The sequence below is a fragment of the Podarcis melisellensis genome (assembly GCF_964234715.1).
Source record: "Podarcis melisellensis genome assembly, chromosome: 6".
Lineage (NCBI taxonomy): Eukaryota > Metazoa > Chordata > Lepidosauria > Squamata > Lacertidae > Podarcis > Podarcis melisellensis.
The window spans coordinates 64,082,356-64,109,288 of NC_138538.1; the positions used below are offsets into that span (position 1 = coordinate 64,082,356).

At 40.6% G+C, this 26,933-nt stretch overlaps 1 protein-coding gene across 1 annotated transcript in view; it reads left to right on the forward strand.

Annotated features, from left to right (window-relative positions):
- The first annotated feature begins 1,620 nt into the window (after positions 1–1,620).
- Positions 1,621–26,933, forward strand: part of LOC309371715 (serine/threonine-protein kinase TNNI3K) — a 136,218-nt gene continuing 110,905 nt past the window's right edge. The window contains exons 1-6 of the mRNA XM_081914640.1: positions 1,621–1,732; positions 2,082–2,187; positions 2,708–2,816; positions 7,689–7,774; positions 8,494–8,591; positions 9,776–9,886. Coding sequence (XP_081770766.1) covers positions 2,148–2,187; positions 2,708–2,816; positions 7,689–7,774; positions 8,494–8,591; positions 9,776–9,886 — 444 coding nt within the window. The 5' untranslated portion in view covers positions 1,621–1,732; positions 2,082–2,147. The remainder of the gene's footprint in view (positions 1,733–2,081; positions 2,188–2,707; positions 2,817–7,688; positions 7,775–8,493; positions 8,592–9,775; positions 9,887–26,933) is intronic.

Here is a 26,933-nt window from a genome sequence, read left to right on the forward strand (position 1 = left end):
CTTTGAACTTTGGACTTGACATGCTGACTTGCTGCCAGGTAAGCCAGGGGTTCAAGACACTTGTTCATCTTTACTGATCTCTGGCAAGGTACAGATGCACGTGTTGAGTACATTCCAAATCACATTCTCTGTTTGCTTGTGTTGTTCGCTAAGCCCATCAGTTTTGATCAATGCATCTCATGAACTGAGGATCAAACTACGCAAGAAGTGGAGGATCTCTGATAATATCTGCCAGAGTTTTCTTTAAAATTAAAAATCAACCACAATGGCCAAGTTTCAGTGTTATGCTGAGGAATGGTCTAGCTTGGTGTTGAATGGAAGCATTTCCTGGATTTTGCTTCCATTTCCCCACAAACTTGGCTTTGTAATTTCATTCAAAATGACAAAGTGTGTTTCATATTAATGATAGTTTGTTTGAAATAAGCCAATTTGAAAACAGAAGACAAAGAAGCGTGTAAGCCTGAGGCTTGTTTAAGTTATGCTAAACTATAGTTTAGCGTGGACATGGCCTGCCTATGTATATGCTTATGTTATATGGACTGTGGTCTCTGTACTAAAGGAGGATTAGCCACACATGCCAATTTCCTGATCCAATTTGCTTATGCCTCTGAAGCTGTCATGTGACCCACTGGAGAAAATACCCAATATGTCAAATAGCTACTTTGCTTAAAGGAATAAAAGTGGGTGCCAATCTGTGTAACTTCCATTGCAATAAGTTATTTGATCATTTGAGAACAGGATTCTGACTATGTCAGCTGGATGTCTACTGAGACAGTTTTACTAGATACAAAGTAATTTGTACCTACAAAGTAATGACTACGGTTTACCAGCTTCCATTTAAAAACAATGCAGGAATCTTTGAGAATAGCCAGAGCTCAAAGTGGGAGAGGATGCCATTCTATTATTTTTTTCAGGTGGCCACAACTAAGTCCTACTATCCCACTTGCTTTCCCTCTCAAGTCATTTGAAACCATCCTACTTCAGGCACTTCAAGGTAGAGCATCACATGGGAACTCAAGATCCTTTTGGCTAACGTGTTTTTAATAGAAGAGAAAGGGGGAAAGAAGAAAGGGTGGTCAAAGGGTGCTTTACATTAGTATGGTGCACAAAGGGCAGTTCTTTGAAGGGAAGATGAAAGCTAGCAACTAGGTTATTCATTATGAAATAATCAACTGGGAATATTAGGCTTTGCCTGCTGATCAGTGGACTACCTAATTTACTCCAGGCATGCAAAGCTATAGAATCTATGGCATGGGTGTAATGATGGTGATTACATTGGGCTGTTAATCTGGGGGCTGGGGAGGGAATCTACCTGTGCCTTAAAATTGTATTCTTTTTGCCACATTTCCATTTAAACCTATATTTTTAACTCAAAGCTCTCATTTACTACTTATCCTTTTGGGTGGATATAGCTCTGATCCATGTCTCTTGTGTGTGGATGTGGTGTGGCTGTAGCTCTTTTTAATAATAATAATAATAATGAAATGTCAAGCGCTCCAATCACACCTCTCCACATCTTGCCTAGTTTGGATCTATCACTGCTTGTGGTTCCTGCAACACACCACCTCAACATGCAAGAATTCTGCCAGACACATGCAGACATCCTCATCAGCAGGCAAAATAAAGTGGAAAGGAAAGGGCTCTCTTGGGAAGTTTGATACCCACTGGACTGGACGACCACTCCAATGGTTTGCAGCTCAGTGATTCTGTGAAGAAAGCCATACTCTCTGAGGTTACTATCAATATAAGGCTGTTGACATGGGGTGCTGTGGGTCTGAACCCCTGAAGCAATGTGTTCTTATACTTGCATTTTCGAACAGGAAGCCAGTTGGTAATGCATTTCTAACTATGCATTTAATAGAGGGGTAAGCAAATATTTCTATAAAAATATTTGCAATCCCCACCCCCCAGGGAGTGTATTTCAACAGTATGATTAGTTACCTTTTTTGTTCTACACTTGAGAGAGTGCACACTGTTTTGCTCTGTGCCATTGTTGCATGACATTCCATTTGGCACACAGTTTATTTTTAGGTACAAGACTATCAAAGTGTTCTTTTTTTTCCCCTTTGTGGGTCTGTCAGTGCTCTTGAACAAGGAGTAATATTACCACAAGAACTTTGCTGAAACAAAGAAGTCATCTTGAACAAATGGGGAACTATAAATCTAGACCAACTCAAACTTGCACTGGTAATTAATCTTGCTTCTTTTTAAAGGAAATATATTGTAAATGATTCATGAAGAAATCTTCTCTAATTTACTGTGAAGTTCAAGTGAAAGGTGTTTTGTTGTCAGTAATCTAACTGAAAAATATTATGACTGAAATCAAACTTGCTTTTAAATTGAAATCAAGGCTACAGAAAAACAAGCAAACTTCTTCAAATATTGTTGTGTGTTGTGTACATATATATTTGTGGGTTTCCTGAAAAGAACCTATTCCTTCATTCTACTCTCTCAAGACAGGATATCAAATAATATTAAGAACTACCGGTAAATATCAACAATTAACCTTGTCTACTTTTGTGCTTTTATATTAAAATGTTTTTCTTAATGTTCTAAACAATGTGTAAAAATAAAATCCATCCTCCCAGCTCAGGTTATTATGTAATAGCACAGAATGACCTGGAGAAGGAAATAAAGTTGAAATTCTATTTTAAATGTATTTAAAGCCAAGATTCCTTCTAACCCTTGTTGTTGTTTTTCTTTTTAGATGAATGGAAGAAAAAAGTGAGTGAATCATATGCTATAATCATTGAAAGATTAGAAGATGACCTCTTAATCAAAGAAAAGGAGTTTGCAGAATTAAAGCATGTCTTCAGGTAAATTATCTACCAGCATTGTTTATCCATCTATTTAAGAACAACAACAAAGCAAATCTGTCTAGTGCTATGTTTGGGGATACATACTTGGCATCCTGATAACTGCTGTGTGTTTGAGACTGCCATATTAGTTTCACAAATCTGTATGGCCTGATTTGCATATTATGCAAATTATTGATGGTTTATGCACATGTTCAAGTTTGTGTGGAAAATGTGTGTGTGTGTGTGAAATTGCATCTTCATGACAGTAAATAGAGCACAAGGGTTCAGTATGCAGTTGAACACTGGGTTTGGACTAGGGAGGGGCTTGCAGAAGTAATTTAGCTAGGTTGACCTTTTGCTATGCCCCGAGGGGTGGTTTTCTTTGGGTGCATGGGGAGAATCCATATCAGTCACTGACAGTAAGTGACTAGATGGGACAGGGAGTGGTGATAATTAATTTCTGTATCAGCATTTTTATGCACTATCCAACAACTCTGGAGCTTAAGATACACTCTTGTCTGTGGTTTAAAAGAGTGGGAAGGGGGAGGGGTGACTGTACTTGCAGAGAGACCAGGTGTCATGGTGCATCTGCAGCAGCACAACCAGATGCCTTCATTTGCCCCAGCTGCAAAAAAAAACCCCAAGCCTCTCTCTTATTGGTGTCTAAAGCCACAGCAGGTCTTCACCCCACAATGGTGCACTCCTTTATTGTCTCCCAGATGCCAACAAGCACTTAAAGCCTTCAGTGGAAAGGGTGCAGAACATTACAACCAGTGCTGGAGGGACGCAGGGTGAATCTAAGTTTTTCAATAATAGGAAAATGAGAGTACCCATAAACATTTTTTAAGGAATAAAGCACTGATTACAACCCTGGAGTTTCTCTTGCTGCTCCCTTCCTAGTTTCAGGAGCTTTGGTCCATAGCAGAAGCCAACTATGTTCCCCGGTCTCTCAGTACAGCTTCTCCCAAAAAAGAAGGCAAAGCTAAACAGTTTGGAGCAGTCACATTTCATAAAATTAGAACTGTAGAGTTGCAAGGGTCCCCAAAAGTCATCTAGTCCAACCCTCTGCTAAAGCATCCATGAGAGATGGTCATCTAACCTCTGCTTAAAAGCCTCCAAGGAAGAAGAGTCCACCACCTCTGATGGGAGTCCATTCCACTGTCTAACAGCTCTTACTGTCAGAAAGTTCCTCCTGATGTTTTGTCGAAATCTTTCTTGTAACCTGTAGCCATTGGTTCGAGTCCTACCCTCCAGAGCAGGAGAAAACAAGCTTGCTCCATCTTCCACGTGACAGACCTTGAGATATTTGAAGATGGCTATGATATCTCCTCTCAGTCTCCTCTTTTCCAGGCTAAACATTCCCAGCTCCTTCAACCGTTCCTCATAAGACTTGACTTCCAGACCCTTTATCACTTGTTGCTCTCTTCTGCACACGTTCCAACTTGTCAATATCCTTCCTAAATTGTGGTACCCAAAATTGAACATAGTGTTCCAGGTGTGGTCTGACCAAGGCAGAATGGAGTGGTATTATTACTTCCCTTGATATGGATGCTATACTTCTGTTTGCTCTCTTGTCCATTGCATCCATTCTCAACGTAAAAGGTGGCAACCATACTTTCAGACCTTTTAAAAGTATTCCAGCATGCACAAAAAAGTTTTCTCCTCTGCCAAGATTAAAAATGAGATGTGCTGTAGCCCAGAAACTGATAGGTAAGTAATAAGAGTAGACACAAGTAGTAGTAGTATTTTTGAGCTGAGAATTTTAAGGCATTCCAGGATAAAAATATCACAAAATATGCAAACTTGCCCACAAGCTGTAGGTTGACACCAACCATATTCGCGCAACTGATTTTCTGTGTTGGTTACATGAATGTAATTATGCAGATTGGCTGTTCCACCCAGCTTTCCTCCTTGCTTCATCCGGCCATTGATGCTGAACAATTGCCCTCACCCACTCTGACAGCAATAGCGGAAAAAAATTCCCGAGCCTCAGTGGGATGAAAATCACTCACTGCAAATCTTGTTACTATCTTTTCTTAATTACAGTGCAGCTTTTCAGATTACACTGCAGAATACTCAGAGGAATAGTAAGAGGCTCATTGAAGACAAAAGGAGACAGGTTTTTAGAAACATACCTGACCTATTGCCAAAGAGGTAATGTTCAAAAAACTCTATGCAAGTAAAAAAAGAAGGGGAAAAAAAAGATTATTCTAAATTCCTTTTTTTAAAAAATTCTCCTTCCTCCTAAAGTATTTCCGGCACACTGCAAGCAGCAGCAATTTTCTAAGTCGACTTTACAATGCATTTTCAAGACTGCTGATAAAAGCTTGCTAATTATTGCTCCTTTCCCATAACATTATAGCCCTACAACTTGAGAGAAAGAGGTCTGGGGAAAGCATCTGGTCAAATTACCTGTAATATAATAATGTGCATTGTGTATTTATTTTTAGTTGTTGAGGAAGTTGGCAAAGCTCAGTTTACATATCTATTGCCAGTTTTTCTAACTATTTTTATTAATGAATTCTCTTTTGCTTCTCTGACATACAGTGGTAGAAAGGAGGTCAGCAAGCATAGTTAATGAATCATAAAACTGCAGATTCTGTAACTTTTATTTTTTAGTATACCCTGCATTTTCCCCAAAAGATGTTTGCATCAGGTGCAAATGCCACATATCATTTTTTTAATGAGGCAGTATGGCTATTTATCCTGTTTAAGGGACATAGTATTAGAAATACATTGGCAACAATGGCTTCATTTTAATTATTCACTTCATCCACACATGTCCTTATGAAATCATCAGGTTGTACTAAAATCTACCATGGCATACCAAAAAGTGTAGGAGAAAATGAAAAATATACATTGCGTTTTGCAGTAAGTGATATTCAGTGGCTGGAGAGTTTGACATGCTCACGTTTGCAATGCAATTAGTACAGAAAGTGTAAAAAAAAGTGGGAGAAAATTGCATTTCTCTCTAAGGATTGCTGTGGCTTAAAATGAAACTCTTTTTAATTGCATGTATGAAAAACGGAAATGCTGTACTTCAGGTTAATGGCAGCTCATAATGGAAAGCCTGCAAATGATTCTAAATGTGGATTAACAAAATTCAAATCCTACCATTTCAGAAACAAAGCTCAGAAATAATGGTTTGAAATTCCATTCATTTTTTAAAAAGCATTTTTATGTTTGTATTGCTCTGGAATAACTCGGGAGACCAGGTTACTTGAAAGACCACCTGCCCCTCTATAGACCACCTATGTGATTTCTCTCTCTCAAGGAGAGCATTCAAACATATGTTTTCCCCCCACCAGTGGTCTGCACACAGTGTGGCACTGTGTATTAGTGGTACAATCCAGGAGAACCATAACATGTGTGTAGATGTGCAGTATTGTATGTGTTGAATTGTTTCTGTTGAACTATACATGGCAGGGGTAGGTAATCCCAGGCCATACTGTGTGTGTGTGTGTGTGTGTGTGTGTGTGAGAGAGAGAGAGAGAGAGAGAGAGAGAGAGAGAGAGAGAGAGAATGTGGTCCTCTTGGCTTTTCCACCTGGACATTTGGACTTTAAATGGCCAGGGAGTGGACCCAAGGGAAGCCTTCCTGTTCTGTCAGCTCCACCCAGGCAATGTCCAAGCCTGCACCCCAGTTTGCAAATTCCAGGTGCAGGCTAGGATCCAGCTCCTGACAGGCAGCCCAGGCTTACGCTCATGTCTCCTACTCATAGAGGACCTGAGATTCCCACTTGGGGGCCTTAGAAGGGCCTCCACCGTCCTGCAATGCCACCACACCAAAAGGGTGAGCGGATTTCCTGTCCATGATGGAGGGCAAGAACTTGGACATGGTGCATGTGGATATGGGAGCAGGGGTGCATTTCTCTGCCCACTCACATTTCCTATGTTTAGTGGAGGAGCTTGTATTCTTGTTTGCTTGGACATGAGTAGGACCCTCCATACAATTTGGGATGATCGCATGAAGCATTCCACTCGCATTGAAATGAACATGAGTAAATGCCCAAGGCATGTCTTTTCTGCTCAACACAAGGAAGGTCAGGGATTGTATATCGATGGGATAGTTCAGTCAATAGACCATGACACTCAGGGTCACGGCTTCAAGCCTCATGTTGGGCAAAAAGATTCTTGCATTGCAGGCAGTTGGACTACATGGCCCTTGTGGTCCCTTTCTATGACTCTATGAGTCTATGAACAGTGGGATGCACCAGGACTTTGCTGGTGGAGCTTACAAGGGTGATCTTGCAACCCCAGCCCACCCACCAGTGATGGCTTAGGCTTTGAATATTCAGATCTTTACAAGAAAGTGGTGGGGGCAGGGATGGAAGAAGCTTTATGTGAAAGACCCATGAGTGGAAGTGCATGGGAAAGTAGCCAGAGAATGCACCATTTGAAAGATCTATTGTTCAGAAAGGTGGTAAGGCGAAGGGATAGTTGGGAGAGATGGAACAGGGATGGCTTATTATACTTCGTGGGGTGGAAGGAGAGGATCCCTCAAAAAACGGGAACAAACCAAATTATTTCACCTGGGCTGTTTTGACAGGAAGACCCTCGTATAGATTATGAACCATTCAGGAACAGGAGCCCCCTTCGCTTGCAAACAGTGAGCAATGAAACCCTATACATGTCTAGGGTTCTATTGAGCTCAATGAGGCCTACTGCCAGGTCAATGGGCATAGGATTGCAGCCTAACCTGATATATAAAACTTGGTATTGCCCTTTGCAGCTGGATCTCTGATTTTGAAATGGTACAGATTAGGTTATAATATCATAATTCTGAAGTTTCTTCTTTTACTTTAGAAATTTTTCCAATAAAAGGGGGGGGGAGAGAGAGAGATGCTAAAAGATGAAAACTCTGATAAACTCTAAAATCTTTTCCCCCCAGCTCCGATGAAGCCTTCAGCAAAGTTAATTTAAATTACCGTACAGAAAATGGGCTGTCTCTTCTGCATTTGTGTTGTATTTGTGATGGTAAGTGTTTCAGCTAAGATGCTTTAGAACCCTCTTATTGGCGCATTTAATGATTTTACTTTTTAATAAACCACAGGAACGTTATTACTTTTTAATCTGTTTGCCGCCTTGGTACTTTTCTTGTTGAATCTCATGTAGGCATCAGGTGGAATGTTATAAACAATAACAACAAAGTGGTTTAAATTTTGATTGGATTTAATCTCAGGCTTAGGATCTGGCATAATTGTCACTATTTCACCCTAAAGTAGGGAGGGCACTTTTTTAATCTAAGGAAGAATTTCTTTTTATTTTTGTAAATTCCTCATTATTCAGTTCATCAGGAATTGATCATGGTTGTAACTAAATGTGCTGGAAGTGAAAAATCAGTTGTTTGGAACATGCTGCTTCTCAGATAATATAAAAAAATGGGTCCTTAGAAATTGTAATCAGCAAATAATGAGATGGTAGATATTACAAAATAAACATTCATGATGAGTATCATCCTGAAAAAGCCATTTGTTTATGTTTATGGCACATTGCATTTTTTGTATGGTGTGATAAATAGGAGTGTCCAACTGACTTCTGAGTGGGACTTCTGAGAAAAGTTGCATAGAGTTTCAATGTAACTTTCCCACAGCAGGCATTAATACCTGTTGAAGTGTTTTGTTTTGTTTTTGCAAACTAATTCACCATCTATTTTTATTTTATAATTGCCTCCATCTCCAATATTTATTATGCAGGTAACAAATCACATATTAGGACTCTTATGCTGAAAGGCCTGCGCCCATCCAGGTTGACAAGAAATGGGTTTACTGCTCTGCATTTAGCAGCTTACAAGGTAAATTGAATTCTAAGTAAGTAATTGCATTAGCGGTCTTGCTCTTTTTCTCCCTTTCAGCCGCCCCCTCTCCAGCAGTTGGGCTTTGGCAGCAAGGCAGGTGCCAAGAGCACTAGAAATAAAGTTGTCTCAGTCCCTTGAGTGCTTGGCTTACTGCCGTAGCAGCGCTGGGGAGTGGGCAGAAGGGGGTCTTCCTTCTCTTTCTCCCTCCTGATGTTTTTGAAACTGCAGTGGCTGAGTGGGATAGGGTTGAAGGGAAGGGAGGAGGAATTGATTTCTTCTATGTATTGGACTAAAATCTGAACTGAGAAAGAACTTTGGGGTAGAGGGTAACACTTACTTCATACTGGAAGCCAGCATTGTCAGCTGCCAGAATTTGTAACCTGAGTTTGGAACTTAAAAAATGTTGTCACCTCTCTTCATAACTGACACAATTAAAACGCATGCATTTTGCATCTGAGTATTTGAATCTAAAACGTATTGTAAAAAGTGGCCTTGAATGAGACTTGTCCTCTGGTTTAATTTTTCTTCATTGGAAATTGTCTGATATGTCTGATAACTGAGAGATACAGTACAACATGAGTATCTGTTGGCAATCACTTTCAATAGGGCAGCTATTTTATTCATTTATTTGTATTTTGACCCTATGATATGAAAACTCATGGCAAGTTATATATTACAGATTAAGCAATAGGTTTCATTTACAGAACCCAGCATTCTTAAGGGAGATATTTGATACTGATTACCGTATTTTCCGCTCTATAAGATGCACCAGACCGTAAGACGCACCTAGTTTTTGGAGGAGGAAAACAAGAAAAAAAATATTCTGAATCTCAGAAGCCAGAACAGCAAGAGGGATCGTTGCACAGTGAAATCAGCAATCCCTCTTGCTGTTCTGGCTTCTGGGATAACTGTGCAGCCTGCATTCACTCCCTAAGATGCACACACATTTGCCCTTACTTTTTAGGAGGGAAAAAGTGAGCAAAAAATATGGTAGTTCTTTCTTGCTGTATTTCATTGAGACTCTTTTGCTCCTACACTCAGAAGCATTTTGTTCATAAAGTACAGCTGGGGGGGGGGGATGTGAATAGAACTGTATTCTGCAAAGCACTATCTTTGCCCCTGAGCTGCAACCCCTTTTAATTATGTTTCTCTAAATAATAACTTTGCTTTCTACATTTCAGGACAATGCAGAACTTTTAACTGCCTTGTTGCACAGTGGAGCTGACATCCAGCAAGTTGGCTATGGAGCACTCACAGCTCTCCATATTGCTACAATTGCTGGTCACCATGAGGTATGTCTTCTCACTTACATGTGTAACTGCAAAAGGGGTTGCGAACTGAGTGCCTAAAGAGGCATTAAAAGTAGGTTTGAAAGAAACATTCTGTTGCAGCCGGTAGAGTAGATTGTGGTGTTTTCTTGGCTGCCATGTGTATGTGTGGTGACCACAACAGTTTCTCCAGGTCCCCAAAGTTTGGCAAGCTCTGTACAGTACTACGATAGTTAGGTCAAAGGTAAAACAGGCATGAAAGTTATTTCTGGAGAGGCTGAAAGAAGAAGAAAACCTGCCAGTAACTAAGGTTTATCTTTCAATTAGAGGTATTATGCGGCACTTCCAAAATGTTGTAGAGGTGTGTTTAAAAAAGCAAAAAGCAAATCTGAACATTTGGAAATGACAGCTTAAAATCAGTACTACATTCTGATTTCATGCACTGTATAAAAATGTCTTAGAAGTGTTGGGACAAATACTATTATGTGCCTGCTTTTCAGGTCTTTGTATAATGGTCTGCAGTAAGATGAATACAGTTACTGTATAAAAGGTATTGAAACACATTCTGTGCAGGTTTTTACCATAAGAATCCAAATATTTAATAACATTACAATGTCCTTCAGAATCATATACTGAAAATTAGGGTTCCAAAAATTCGCACCTGATCCAGCTGTCTGAAAACTTATTCAACCATTATTTTCCTCACTGCTCATAAAAAAGAAGTTAAATGTTATTAATTCCATAGTTTTCCAAACTCCTGTTAACCAATCATTCATCCTTTGTATTCCGAAACACCTCCTTCAACAGTCAGCTAACACTATTATTTCTGAAGCAACTGAAAGGATTTCAACATTTGTGATGGCAAATAATTTCAGATTGCAGTATACATTATGTTTGCACTGCAGGAAATCGTGATCGGGCTTTATGTGGATTTCCTTTACATTGTTTGACAGTGCATTTCCTTTTGACAATGAACTCCTTCCCATGCCTCAATGTCTGGTAAAAAAACCCTTTAAAAACAAACAAAATGTAACAGGCTTATCAGAGTCGCTGATTAGCCTCCTATGTGAATTCCTCCATTCTCCACTTTCCTTAAACTTTGATAAGAGGAGTACTATTGTGCACTTACATAACTGAGGAATTCCAGTATACTGGATGAAGCAGATTATGTGGTAGAAACCCATCTTGACCTACCATAATGATCACCTTCCTTGGCATGGCCTGCAAGGTCCTGGCAGCATCCAGAGTCTGGCTGCCATAGCACTTGCCATTGAGTCCACTGTTGAATGGGCATGGTCAGGCTCACTGTGGTCAATGCCAGCCTTCTCCCTCTCCATCACTCCTTAGAAGAAGAATCTTTCAACAGCCGAGTGCTAAAAAGAGAAGAGCTTTCCCCAGGTCACTGTCCACATTATCTCCAGTGACTCTGGGCCCTGCCCTTGATGTACATGTCAAGGACAAGGCCCAAAGGCATTGCTATAAGGAAGAGAATGGAGAGCTGCCTCAGCCAGTACTCCTATTTATAGTGTTGTGCTGAGCTAGTATGGACATTAGGAGCTGCTCTGCTTTAGCTTCAGCTTCCCTGTCTCCCACTGCCTGCTGCTCCAGACTGTCAATCCCCTGGTATGCTTCAAGGGAGGTCCAGCCTTACCCAGGGCTCCCGTCAAACCAGTAGCCAACCCTGCACACTGTGTATTGTTCCTACTGCTGTCTTAGATTCCAAGACTTAGAAAACAAGGGGAAAGGTTTCAATAAGGAGAACTATGGGCCAAAACTGTGGGGGTGGGCAGATCAAATTAGGGTTGTCTCTGGATTGTGGATGTGTCTGGATCTAATCCTACTTTGGGGTTGGGGAACCAGAGCCCCTCTCAATTAGGCGTTCCATCATCAACAACAACAATGAAATTTGTATACTGTCCTATACTCACAGTTATCAGGACTGTTAGCACATTGTGCCTGCAGGTCAGCAGTTAAAATACAAATAAGTACAAATATTATCTTATACTCAGGAATTGGGAAAGGACAGCTGGGTGAGCAAGAAAGTGGCTAGACCTGTGTAAGAATTGGCTGAGTCCTGGGATTACTATGCAAATTCAAGGCACACTTCACCCTGCAGCCTTAGATATATGCATTACATTCTTCTGCAAACCTGAGCAGTGAAATTTAAGTCTTTAATCATAGACTCTGCTGTGGTAACGAAATGCCTAATTTGTTCCTAGGCCAGGCACAGTGCAGGTGCAGCAGAAAAGAGGCACGCTAAATAGAAATTGCACTGCCAGTGCCTGCAGGGCCCTGAATATCTTGAGTGAAATGTCCTCACAGCCCCACATTGTAGCACAGATGGTAACAAAACAATTGGGTTCATTTCAGAACACCCATCTCTTCACTCCTTTTCAACTAGATCTAAAAACCTGGTCATAGCGAGAGAGGATAATGGTTTCTAGCAAAAGAACATTTTGCCTCAGCTGCACACACCATATTCCTGGTGTACAGCTGTCTCTTCAAGCGCTGCTGTGAAATTGCCACATTCCCTTTCTTGTGGTTCCAAGAACCTCTGCCCTTCATGTGAGGATACTGAATCTAGATGGATTCTTCTGGAAGGGGAAATCGGAAGCAGCTATTAAACTGCATGGCTGCATCATTATAAGATGGAGGCAGCAAATAATTATGCTGTAGGCAAAAGAAAAGAAAAGCCTCACAACACTGAATGCCTACTAGAATGTTCCGAAAGACCTTTGTGACCTGAGATCTCCTTTAGGAATCCTACCCTTCTCTTAAGGTTTCCTAAGTGGATTTCCTGTAAAGCCCTCAGGCTCAACATCTTTTAACTAAAATTTGCTTTTAGTCATGAACCTTTTATCCCCACACATACCACTTAGACCTCGTTTCAGTCACTTCACACCCCAGCTCATTTCTTGTTGCCTTGGAAATGCTTTGTTTCAATCTATTTCATTAAAAAAAATCCAAAAGTGTTTAATGCCATGAACAGAATTACTTTTATAATGAAGGGTTCACAGTTGTGCGTTTCTGATTATATTTACATCTACTTGTGTTCATAAATCTTTTGGCTAAATCGTTCAGAAAGAACTCAAAATTACTTGCATATACAAAAGTAATAAAACTTAAATAAATGGAACATGAAACCTGTTGAATGTGAATAAACCAAGTTTTTAAGATTAGCAGAATAAAAATGGCACATTGGAAATTTTAGTCAGTCGGCTAGGAAAGAAAAATCGACCAGGATTCTGGAGCTGGTGCAGATCTTGGGTCTAGATTGGGTCTACTGGTCAGCAGCAGTGCTAGGTATGTGAGTATCCTCAAAGACCTACTGGCAGGAGGAAGGAAGTTTGGGTTGCATCTTTAATATGTTAACCAGGCTGTTGGGAAGAGAAGAGGGAAATGAGAAAGTGGAGGAAAATAGTGGCTTCAGGACTCTGAAGAGAAGCAGTCCACTCTGAGACATGATGTTGCAGGTTCATAGATGAAGTTGTTCATAGATGAAGTTGAATTAAAAACTGCAGTGTAAATACTTGAGCAAAAGTTTAACTTGACTGTGGGCAGGCAAAAAAAATATTATGCTGTATGTAATTTCACCTTTGGGTTATGGATCAGAAAATGCTAGAACTGAATGTGTCTGACCTTTGCACAGCTAATGAGTCAAATACGAATAAACCCTTCCAAAATGAAGGGAACTAGCAATCATTATTTTTAAGCCCATTGCTAAAGGCAAAAATAATGAAGATCTGAAATGGTAAAACTAAAAATTGTGAAGCGATGTCAATTTGAGAAAATAGAATAAAAGGTATGAGAGTTAGACATACACACCCAAAACTCAATTAAGTGGATGGTGTTTTTCTGTGGTCTTCCAGTAAGCGACTCCTAATCAAGGGACAAATAAATTTGTGGCATCTGAAGATCATTGCTCAGGTCTATGATTGGGAGAATATTTTAAAAGGCTAGATAGCTTTCAAAGGTTCATTTTTTCATGGAAGTTTATTGTCACATGAAGTTTTTCTTAGGGTGTTGGTTTTCACTTTTGAATGTTGCATTCCAAACCTCAGGAGGTATAATGGGCTTTGTTTTGCTTATTAAAAATATACATAATTTCCAATTTTAAACATTTTATTTCATATGTTCTGACTCTTAATATGTTTTAACAAATATAAGTGGCAAATGCAACCAACTACCCTGGTATATTTCTTAATGTGTAAAATGCCATTGTTACTCATGATGTCTTAGAGAGTTTTATGGGCAATATATGTAGAGTAGATATTTTCTCAGCAGCACAATATGGCCCATTTGTGTTACTTAGTTTGCAAGGTCACACGGCCTCTCCAATTATAAACCCTAAACTTGCTTCAAAATCTTTAACAGTAACCCATCAACCTCTCTAGCCAGCCAAGCAACAAGAATTGGGTATTTTATAAGCAGGACAATATTTGCTTTGGGCTTTGTTTTTAAAAGCATGGAAATACAGTGAAAGAAAGAAAATCTGTGCATATATCTGAAGAGCTGCCTTTGCCAGTCTCACACAAGCAAGTACCTTGTCCCTGGCTTTTAAGGTTCTGCTGTTACATATATATATCCTCTTGCTGTATCACAATCTACAATAAATGTGATCTCTGGGAATTGGGGAATGAAGAACTTTATAGTCGGCTGTAAATCATTTTTATTGATGATGTGCAATATGCTATCTGTGTAGTATCTAGATGGAACTGGGTGAGTGTTAGCTATGTCAGGACCTGGATCTAAATTGCTGTCCAAGGCCACTCCAGATTGATCTGTTCCCTGATAATGATTAGAGCTGTGTCTAAGGAAGGAGCTGGACCTTTAAAGGGAAAAGTTATCATCACGGCTTTTATCTTCTTGTTAGGCCTACTGTTGCAATATTCGCAAATTCACCAGTCAAATTCACCACTGTTCAACTTAGTCTTGTTAGAGTTAGTGTTGCATTAGAGATGGTATAGCCAATGTATTGTGTATTAATAAGGTTTGTTGCATATTGTCGTCCCCTCCCCCTATTTCGAAAAAATACAGTCATGATATTGGGGGTGGGGATATTCTGGACAGAGAAATTATAACATCCAAAGCCCTGTCATTGAGCATACGGCTATATAAGTGACTACTAGCCACAATAATTATGTTCTACCTCCACTGTTAGGGATGCGGGTGGCGCTGTGGGTTAAACCACAGAGCCTAGGACTTGCCGATCAGAAGGTCGGCAGTTCAAATCCCCGCGACGGGGTGAGCTCCCGTTGCTCGGTCCCTGCTCCTGCCAACCTAGCAGCACGTCAAAGTACAAGTAGATAAATAGGTCCCGCTCCGGTGGGAAGGTAAAGGGTGTTTCCATGCACTGCTCTGGTTTGCCAGAAGTGGCTTAGTCATGCTGGCCACATGACCCAGAAGCTGTACGCCGGCTCCCTCGGCCAATAAAGCAAGATGAGCGCCGCAACCCCAGAGTCGGCCATGACTGGACCTAATGGTCAGGGGTCCCTTTACCTTTACCTTACCTCCACTGTTGGATGTAATTTGCCTTGGAATACCAATGGTTAGAAACCACAAGTGGGGAGAATACACAGGTTCTTCTTGCAGGGCTCATAGGCATGTGGTTGGCCACTATGAGAACAGGATACTGGACTAGACGGGCCATTTGCTTTACCCATCGGGCCCTTCTTATGTCAGCAAGGTATGGCCTGACAGATGGCTTTTTCTTTATTTCATTCTCTCCCTTCCTTTCCCCCTATTTTTGCTGCTCATGGTGGAAGTTGGCCAGCTCCAGAGCCCTCATAGTTATAGGTTAGTGGTACATAGTTTGAGGGCACATTGGGGTAAATAAGAGGATTAGAATCCCACAGACCCACTGCCTCCCCAAACATGCCCCAGAATGCACCATTTTAGCAGAACAGCAAATAGCTGCAGAGCTTTCCATGGCCTCCCAGCAGGACCTCGGTCTAGTCCCTCAGTTGCATTCCTGACTAGTGCAGGATTTATCCCTGTCGTATTTTATTACAAGGAAGAAACAAAGTCATGCCAGCATCACCAACAAACAAGGTTACACCATTACACGAATGTCCCTTATTGTTTTAGGTATTGTTCCATTGTTAACTTTTAAACCCTGATTGATGTTTACTTAGTGAAATTATCTTTGTGGAGGTAAAATGCATTTGGAATCACAGTAGTCCCTTGAACTTCTGTTGGTAAAGTATTGTTGGGGTATCCCATTCATTTAAAATATTTGTTTTACCGTGACCCTCACACAATCCCAAATCCTGGCCTATTGTATTTTCATTTAACTCCAGTTAATTTCATAGGATTGCTTCATCCTCTTCATCATCGTGTATTCAGTGATGTGGTACCAGGGGATAAAATCATTCACTGTGTAAGAACCTTATGCTATCATAAATTCAGCAACAGCTGCAGCAGTGACATGTTGGCAGGCTTGGATGAAATAATGAGATGAAACCCATCCAGTTGCATAATTAATATGCTTAGTATTTATTCTTATATTTTATACTAAAACCCTGGCCCTACCAAACAGAATAACAACCTAGAACTAATTATTCTTTCCACATGCACTTCTTATTACAATGAGAAATCATGTCTGCATATCATTAAATATGTGTGTGTTGGTTGGAGTTTACATAATTCTTATCTGAAATTTATGCAATGACTCAGGATTAGGGTGAAGACAGACACAACATTTTAAGTGTGAGGGAGGTTCTTTGTGCATATATTTGTTATCCTGCAAATAAGTGCTTCAAAATTCACGGCATTTGTTTTCAGGGCTACTAATGTATGTTCAAGGCTCATCCACCACTCCTATGTTATGGCTGTCTTTGGCCTTGGAACCTAGGAGAGGTGTGTACTCATGATCACCACTATTAAGAGCTCTACGTAATATGGTATTTCTGATGTCCCAGGTTTACCTTGGTTCTGTTTTCAGCAGAACCAACGTAGTTCAGCAGAGTCTTTTCAGCAGACCCTGAAAAGTCATTGCAAGACAGTACTTGACTATACCGCAAGGGATAAATCTTCATTGGGTTAGATGAACTATGTTGGGTTAGATTAGCATTTTCTCCCCTTACATACCATAGGAATGTTTTTAGTTTTGTTTATTTTTCTGTGTGTTGTATGATAACAGAAAACCTAATAGAGACATTATATAAAAAAGAAGAGACATCCCACATAAAACAACCCTTTTTGGGGGGGGGGAGGGACACCCAGAATTACTACTTGGATAATGTGGCACAGTGGATTAACTTTGCATTGTCCCTTTTAAGGACAGTCCAGGATCCAGACTGCCTCTCCCCATTTCCCTTTGCAGTATAAGAATTACTGTTGCAATTTTGTGTTTGGAAGCACTGCCTAATAAACCCCTTATGTTACCAAAACTGTATGAAGCCTGAATCAGGAAGTCAGCAATGTTCAACACATGCCCAGTGCCAGTACTCAGGCAGGTTGGGCATTGGTTGAGGGGCTCAGAAGGACCTCTCACTTGCTCAGCCTAGGTGAACTGCCACTTACCATCTCCCTGCGGGGCACCTAGGCAGCTGTTTTAGTGGTGGGCAGGTAGTGGTATCACTTTTGAATGGGTGTGGAGCTTGGCTCCCATACATGACAGTCATCTGCCATCTCATTAGACCCAAAATTCAGTGGCCTTAGAATAAATCTTTGGTGCCACCCCACCGTTCAACAGATTGTCTTTTCTCACTGTAAAATGTGCAGAATTTGAGAATGCAGACAAGAGTATATATGTGGAAATGGAGGAAGTAGTGCTGTAAAAACCAAATAAGGAAGCAAAACTGGAACATTTCCCAAGGTTTAGTTTCCACTAGGAAAATGCTTGGTGGAATACAACATGAAAATCTTTAGCCTTTTTAGGATCTCGTAAGCTGTACAAAGTAGAGGTGATTTGTAGTTAAAACTTTTACAATGTTCTGTAAAAATGCTGCCACATGATAATGCATCCTTTTTTTTGCAGTGATAAAATCATTACTGTTATAGGCATTTCGAGAGTACAGCAGTGTATACAAATACATGAACGATACATGCAGCATATAAAAAGCGTATACAAAAAGCATATAAAAAGCGTATACATGAAGCGTATACAAATACATGAACGATACATGCAGCATATAAAAGATATTGTGACCTCCAGGGAAAAGTGCCTGGCTTTACTGACTTATTCAATCACTGTCATGACTGTATCACCTCTAGCTGACTAAAAAACACCAAGGTCATCCAACTCACTTCAAGCAAAAGATCCTCTAGTTCTGTTGAGATTTCCCAGTAGTCATGATCCAGGCTGGTTAGATCTGGGTCAAAAGGCCTACAATGTGAAATCACCTCTACAGCTGCTGGATAGCTCAGCTGTTTTGAGCATGGTGCTGATAATGCCAAGGTTGCAGGTTTGATCCAGCTGCATATTCCTGCATTGCAGCAGGTTGCACTAGCTTATCCTCAGGGTCCCTTCCAACTCTGATTCTGTGTATATCCAGCTTCAGCCTAAGGGCCAAACAAGGCATTCTTCTAATATTTTTGGAACTGAAAGCCCACTGGTGCTTTGCGCTCCCTACCATCAAATCCTGAAGCTGCCTTTGGACAAACGTCACCGTAGAAGAGTTAAGAATCTCTCCATCTCACAGCGACTGCTTATAGAGTATAGCTTCTTCCAAATTTCTGCCAATGACATGCCACGATTGTAAATCAATAAGTGTGATGTGTTTATTCACTGACTTGTGGCTATGATGAGTACTTTGCCATTTGAGAAAGCTCACATTCATTTCTACATAAAACAAGACCAGTAATTGTTTTCCCCTCAACCTTAAGCATTTAACTACTCTTCAGAATATTCCAGCATAACAATTGCCTCTTAGTACAGACTGGATTTTGTTTGACAGTATGGGGATGCCTGCCCAAATATATCTAATTTCAAAAACAGAGTTAAGTGCAGCCTTTCATTGTCAACATCGTGGCAAATAATGAGTTGCCAACTGGAATTCAAGTAGGACAATAAGCATTATGGAACCTATGTGAAGAATCTACATCTGTCAGGCAGAAATATGAATTGCCTGAGCCAACTTTTTCCACCCCTTCCCCCTTCCAATTTGAGCCTTGGATGCATACAAAGCAATTTGACAAAGCGTTTGAAAAGATGCACCAAGGCAACTAAAATGGAAGGCAATATAAAAGAATTATGAAGCTTCAGGGAGTGTATTGCTAACATTTGTGTATTTTAAAGCTTTTATATTTATATTTGTGTATGCAGCTATGCAGAGGCGGCGCTAGCTGCTCTGGCACTCAGAGTGGCACACATGCTGTGCACCCGGGGCTAGTCGCCCACAGGGTCGCCACCCACAGCGAGCAGTGAGCATCCCAGGGGACACACACACACACACACACACACGCATATTTATGGATCTTTATATTTATGGATCTTTAAGAATAAGCATGCTCTGCTGTGTTCTATACCACTGAGTAGAAACGCATCCACAAAAACATCCATGTATTTAACTATACTGGGCACTTGACAATACTAAAGGCATAGCAGCAGAACCGGCTGAATTTTGAAGGCCTCAAGTATATAAGTAGTTCATATTCTTGTTTCTCCATGCCAGTGGACGTAATTGTAATTCTGAGGAAACTTACATGCCGGGGGAAAACACCACTGAATTTGTGAACTGTCCATAAAACTGCAAGCTTTACTTGCAGGCTTCTCTCTTTTGACATTTACTGCCAATCCTATGTTTTGCAATGAGATCCATTCAGAATCTTTACAACTCATCACCATGATTTCACCTTTGCTAAAGCATAATTAGTGAAGAAGTGTGGGTTCTGCTAATAAATTTTGATTTCTGGATAACTAGACAGATTAATTTGCAACTCCCAGGTTCTGAATAGATCTTTCGATGTACAAGTTTGAGTTCTTTAATTTTTAATTGCAGATAGATTGCTTGAAGGGGGAAAAATTGACCCAATTATACATGATGTTTCATTAAAACTATAGCAAGATGAGCTCTAATTTACCTTTTCTGCTTTCAGGGCTTTTAATAAAAGCAATTAACTTGCATTATGTTCATTAGATCCTACAGAGAGAAGACGTTATAGACTACAGACCTTATTTTGAAATTCTGGCCCTCTGGCCTTCCTACTGCCCTGCTTCAGTTTTGTTTTCCAAATCCCATTTAAGCTGTCCTCCCAAAGAACAGAATCTGAAGCCTACAACTTAGCCAAGTTCAAAGACTCCTTAATCATATATTTTTTAAAAAATCACCACCATTTATGATCAGTACCTTGCTGTTGTGTAGTGGCGAAGAGGTTGATCTGTGAATCTAGGAGTCACTGGTTTGAATCCTGCCCATGCCCTGCACTCAATAGCTGGCAAGTTGCTCTCTCTCAACCTCAGTCTCCACATCTGCAATATTAGAAAACACAAAAAGCATGGCCATATAATTATGCTGCAGCTGCAACAATTGCACCACTATCCATGCCTACAAGGAGCCCAAATCCTGAGCTTTCTTTCCTGAAAGAAATGTTTTAAAGAAAAATGTGTCATCAGATTTCTACTCTATTTCTGTGAGATGAGCCAGTCTCGCTGCCCCTACCTTTCCCATACCCTCCAAGTGTCTCGATTTTCCAGAGACCACCCCAAAATTACAGAAGCCCTCAGTATCCCAGTTTTGATCCCTCAGTATCCCAGTTTTCCATTTTCCTGCCCTCCATTTCTTTGCTCTGTGTATGTGTGTGTAAAAAAATGGAGTCCTGCTTATACTGAAAATGTGTGCACCAAATGAAAAAAAAAAAAAAATAGTGAGGCTGGTATATAGTTTTGAAGGAAAATGTAACCACTCCGCTTTAAATTCTGTAATCGCAAGGCTTCACTAGCCAGCCATTTTAAGTAAACATGTGGATTGTTTATTCCTTTATTGTAAATGGAGTTTTACACTGCAAGCCTTTACATGTCTACTCAGAAATGTCTACTCAGAAGTAAGTCTGTATTCCATGGAGCTTACTCCCAGGTAACATGGTAAAGAATGTGCAGTCTTACACTGCAATCCTAACAATTTTTTTCTCTCAGAACTAAGTCATACTGAGTTCAATAGGATTTATTCTCTGGTATGCTCCTGGTCATTCTCAATTTCTATTATTATTATTATTATTATTATTATTATTATATCCCACCTTTTCCCCAAACCGAGACTCAATGCAGCTTACATTAGAGCTACATTTTTATTTCATTCCATTTATCTGTTGAAGGTGTTGTACATGATCCCTTCCCTCACACATTTTTTTTCTTTACAAAAGCCCTGTGAAATAGGTGAGGCTGAGCGGATGTAATTGGCTCAAGGTGACCAATGTTGATGTGCATATGACATATATGGACACAGGAGATCAAACACGGGAGAAGCTTCCTATGTAGAATAGAATGTCCCTATTTTCATCTAAGAATTGTTGGGAGGGCATGCTTTCATTGTTTTTAGCCAATGAGTGAAGTCAGCATGGACAAATGAGTCCATGTCATGGATGAATGAGTTGTTTGGACGCCAAGCTATAGGAATCCCTGGGTTCATAAATAGCTACTGTTTCTCCCTCACCTTTAGTGTACTTTTGTTTCCTACTTCTGCCTAATTTTCTAGCCTATGGACTCTCTTTCTAGCCTATTGTGTCTGACATCAGGTACTCCATATAAGTTTTGTTTTTGCTACTGCTCTGTGTAAGGGTGGATGTTGGAGAAGCCATGGCAAATGTAAAATGTGCCACGGGGCATATCTCTTGCTGTGCAGAAGCTGCAGTCCAGTAACTTATTTCCAATTTGAAAAAGGACAAAAAGCCTGAAAAGGATTATGGGATATAATTCCCAGTGAGCATATGTAACTCTTTTCATCATTGCACTAAATGTGCTCCATTTGTGCAAGGATTATTTTAATTCCAGTTTGTAAAATACATGTTGTTATTCCTTTTGGTGATAGACAAATTACTACAAAGCCCATTTCTGATGGAAGGACGCATTTTGTCTGTCTCATTTGATTTAGTTGATAAGTTTGATTCGAATACTTACACATTCAAAATGTGAGCTTTGCCATTACTTCCCCCTCCCCCTTATAAATTTGAAACTGCTGGTCTTTCAAGAATTATTCTGACTACGTTAAACAGCTTATTTTGCAAAAGATCACATTAATATATATGGGACTGCTAACATTTTCCCTCCCATGAGAAGGATCTAAATGGTTTTGGTAATGCCTGCCTTAATTGAAATAAAGAGATATTAAATAAGAAGTTCCTATGCTATTTTGTTAGAAATGTAGTTGAGTTCTCCAGCAGTGCAGTCTTTGTGGTTGTTTGTGATGGGAGCACTTTACATGGAATGTGTATTACTTGTACATGTAGTTCAAAATGTGAGCCACGCCTGCTGCTTTTGAGAAGTGTGATGAGCCCTTGCACAATCTGCTTAGTGTGGTCCTGAACTTCCACCCTCATATCTGACCCTGACCACCACTGGATACCTCCATGTCAGGTATACAGATCTCTAGGTATTCTAGCTGCAGAAACAGGTGTGTTCATTTCTTCTGCATCAAAACAGAACTTCTGCCCTGTTGCTTGCTAAGCTTCAGCACTATTCCTTGTTATGTACTACTGCAGTAGCCGTCTCAAAAGGGGTCAGATGACTGAAGGGCCCAATAGGATTTCTAGTATTATAAAGCTTTTGGTTGTTCGTTTCTCAGCCTGATCAAACCATTCTCCTGACTGCTTCCCAGCGTAATGACCTAGCTGCTTGGTATCCATATTGTTAACCCTGGCAATTGCTTTAGAAAGCATCAACCAGGCAAAAAACAACAACAATGAATCAATGTAATTTCTGAATAGGCAAACCAGCTTTGCACTATCCATTCCCCCTTGCACTCCAAGTCTAGGAGGTGGTCTTGGCACAGTTCTTTAAATCACTTTAGCAATCAGTGTTATGAAGTTGATGCTCTTCAATCTCTCTGGCATTCTGATTCAGTTGCACTAGTCTTGGGCATAAATATTTCATCTTCCCTGCAATTTGACGTTAGATGTGCTTACATTAGAGAATGTGGTTTGTTGGTTCATCTGTTAATGCACAGACCTAAGCCTGGATTTCACCAGAAGAAAAGTGCAAATTTGCAGAATGTAAGTGGGAATAGGAAACAGGAAACAGGCACAACTCTACCAGCTGTCTTCTTAAAAATACATGTTCACAAGACATCTGTGCCTGAATATTATTTTTCAGCCCATAGATGGCAATACATGGGAAGCTGGCACTGCAGTATTTGTCTGTAGGTTTAGTATAATGGGCTTGTAGAGGCAGCGGCATAGCTAGCCGCTCGGGTGCCTGGTGCGGGGGCGTGTCCTGCAGCCTGGGGGCTGGGTGATCCGTGTCCATGGGGGCAGGGCGAGCTGCCCAAGGGGGCGGGGTGAATAGGGCAGCTGAGGGAGAGGCAGTAGGCAGACGCAAGTCCCACGCTGCCATTTCAGGCAGTGCAGAAACTGCAGGTGCCTAAGCCACCACGTCACTCCCAAAAAGTTTCAGGAGACCATTTTTTAAATAAAAAAACCCTCATTTTGTCACCCCCCCAGTGATTACACCTGGGGCACACCGCGCACACCCTCGCACCCCTTCCTCCACCACTGTGTAGAGGCTATTGAATGGTTTAGTGCATGGGTAGGCAAACTAAGGCCAGGGGGCCGGATCTGGCCCAATCGCCTTCTAAATCCACCCCCTGGATGGTCTGGTAATCAGTGTGTTTTTACATGAGTAGAATGTGTCCTTTTACTTAAAATGCATCTCTGGGTTATTTGTGGGGCATAGGAATTTGTTCATTCCCTTCCCCCAAAATATAGTCCGGCCCCCCACAAGGTCTGAGGGACAGTGGACCGGCCCCCTGCTGAAAACGTTTGCTGACCCCTGGTGGACTATCAATAATAACTTCGACATGCAACTCAGTTATTCATGAGAATGATGTGAAATGTTTATAATAATGTTGAAATCAAGGTATCTGAAAGATATGCAGTTCAACTATGTGCTGATATTTGCTTAAAAAAAAAAATCTTGTGGTTGGCCCAAAGACAAATTCCATAACAAAATTGCCTCAGATGCCAATGATAATGGACCGGAAGAGCATTCTTCAATATATTTTTCAGTATTTAGCACACCCTCCAACATTACTCTGATGAAAATAGAGTCCCATTCCACCACCATCACCATTTTATTATTTATACCCCATCCATATGACTGGGTTGCCCCAGCCAATCTGGGTCTTCTAAAAGTTGTATAGTTACTTATCTCCTTTGCTCAGGGGTCACATAACTCCATACCCTCCAACATTTCTGATGAAAAGGACATCCTAAGGAAAAGCGGGACATTCTGGGATCAAATCAGAAACAGGAACGGTTCTGTAAATCCGGGACTGTATAGTGGTACCTCAAGTTACAAACGCCTTAGGTTACAAACGCTTCAGGTTACAAACTCTGCTAACCTGGAAGAGTTACATCAAGTTGAGAACTTTGCCCCAGGATGGGAACGGAAATCGTGTGCTCGCGGCGCAGTGGTAGCAAGAGGCCCCATTAGCGAAAGCACGCCTCTAGTTAAGAACAGTTTCGGGTTAAGAATGGACCTCCAGAACAAATTAAGTTTGTAACTAGAGGTACCACTGTACCTGGAAAATAGGGACACTTCAAGGGTCTGGATCTTTCGATAGTGAAATTATTCTTAGCATAATTGTATTTATTTAAAGCACTTCCCTTGAGATCTGCTAATCACATATACACAGACCATTTCTTAATTGCATGTCTATGCCTTCCTCTACCCAAGAAGACAGATTACATGTAACATTTCATCAGACTTTGTTCTGCGGAAAATAATTCCATTCACTATATCTCTTATTTGTGAGGTAGCCAGTTTCACAACAGTTTAATCGTCCCTTTGTCTTATTTGATGGCTATCTCAGTATGAAATTCTTCTAGAGCTTCAAGGAGTTAACAAATCTTGCCAGTTTTTGAGCAAATCATATCTAGAGGACATGACTGATTGTATCAGTATCTAGTAAATTGGAAAGAATTAGGCCAGTGCTCAGACTTCATTGTGTTTGGGGTTGAATGACTTAATTAAAAAAAAAAAAGTTCAGAAAAGCATCTAAGAGATTCCTGAGATGTGTTAACCCAGCAATATAGAGTGGCTTTTGCTCATATGTATGGCTTAATTGTCGAAGCTGTCTTTCTCATTTTAATTTCACCTGCTAGAAAGTCAATAATAATTGATTAAATTTTGTTAGACGAATTCTTATCTGTTACCCTTGCCCGTGAGAGAAAATCCTTAGTTTATCTTAGGCGGCATTTGTTGACACACACTGTAACCCTTAAATAAGCCTTAACTGATGATCTCTTGTGGAAGTGGACATAATTTGCTTCAAAGGCTTTTGATCTCGCCCTCCACGAAGAAGTATTAACAAAACCACCAATGAGGAAGGAGCAAAGGCCATATTTATAATAAGAGAAATTTGTTAGGTGAAAGGAAACTGGATTGTATTGAAAGCCTGGTTTCCGGGGACCCAATTAACATGGAAACTGCATTCTGGGCTCTTTTTGAGAACGGCTGTTTGTGTATGTTAAACTGGATAGCAGGGAAACTGGCTTGAAGCACCTGTCTGGTAAAATAGAAACAAGTAATTGGAATGGTAACATGAGGGAACCAGGTCTTATAGTGGGGATGCCATAGCCGAAGGTTAGCATTTTAAAGTCTCATTGGTTTCAGCGGGATGAATAAAAGTGCCTGTAAAATGCTTAACTTTGGCTAGATCAGGGCGGTCCAACCACTCGGACCAAGTGGGCCGCAGGAGTACTTTGACACAGAACCCAGGAGCCACACACTGAATTAAATGTCCATATCATAAATTGAAATGTTTGCAATATAGTTAATATTATACACACACACACCACACACACGTACGTAATATATTTATTTATCAAACAGATCAGAGCCATTCTTTCTTTTATATATATAAAAAGTGACCAAAAAGATCCAAAAACAAGGAACCTGCCGAGTGTGAGGGGAATTGCTGGATGCAGGCAGGACTCTGGGCAGGAAAGCAAGGGAATTATTAGTGGCTCTTGGTGGGGTGGGAGAGAGGGAAGAGACAGGAAAAGGGCGTACTAACAAACAGCCTGCTGCTGCTGCTGGACAGATTAGAGAAGTCCCACTCTGCTTTTTTTCCTCCCCCCCCCCCGCTTTCTCTCCTCCTTTGGCACTTCCAGCACTGCCATTGCCACCAATAGATGCAACACACACACACACACACACACACACACACACCCTGTGCATGCACACTCACTCTCCCTAGGCTGTTAGGAATCCTCTCCTAATGCTGACTTAGCTGGAGAAACCACCTATTTCTTCTCTTCTTTTTTTCTTCCCCCATCCATCTTTCTCTCTCCTCATCCCACTCTGAGGAGGATTCTCAGCCACAGTTGGAATGGGCAGCCTGCAGTGGTTGCAAGCAAACCAGGGCAAGGTTTTCATGGTTCCCTGCAGCTTTTGGTACTCAGCAAGGGCCGCCCAGAAAAAGGCCTTGAGGGCTGCATGTAGCCCACAATCTGCGCCTTGGACCACCCTGAGCTAGGTCATGCCGTCTATCACTATTCTTTAGATTTATTTAAATTTATTTTAAGATTGGAAGAGCAGTCTAAGATAGGAGTTGATAACCTCTGAAGATGGTGAATTAGAGAAATATAGTTTTTTGAAAAAATATTTGCTAATGGGGGGGTAGCATTTAATAAAGCACCTTGAGGTGATCGAATATAATGAATTAGTTTCATTGGATCAGCCACCTGCTTTGGCTGTAGAATTTCATAAGTTTCTGCAGCCCAAGCTTTCAATGTTCTATATACAATCCACTGAACATTCCCAGTTGATTTGGCAATTGTATAGGAGTACTGCTTTTGGCATTAGCACTTGGTGGAGATAAAAAGCTCTTCGGCTTTCAAAGAAAGTAGTACATTCATTTTTTTAATAAATATTTCAGAGCAGTCTCATTGACACTTCAATTTTGATCATTGT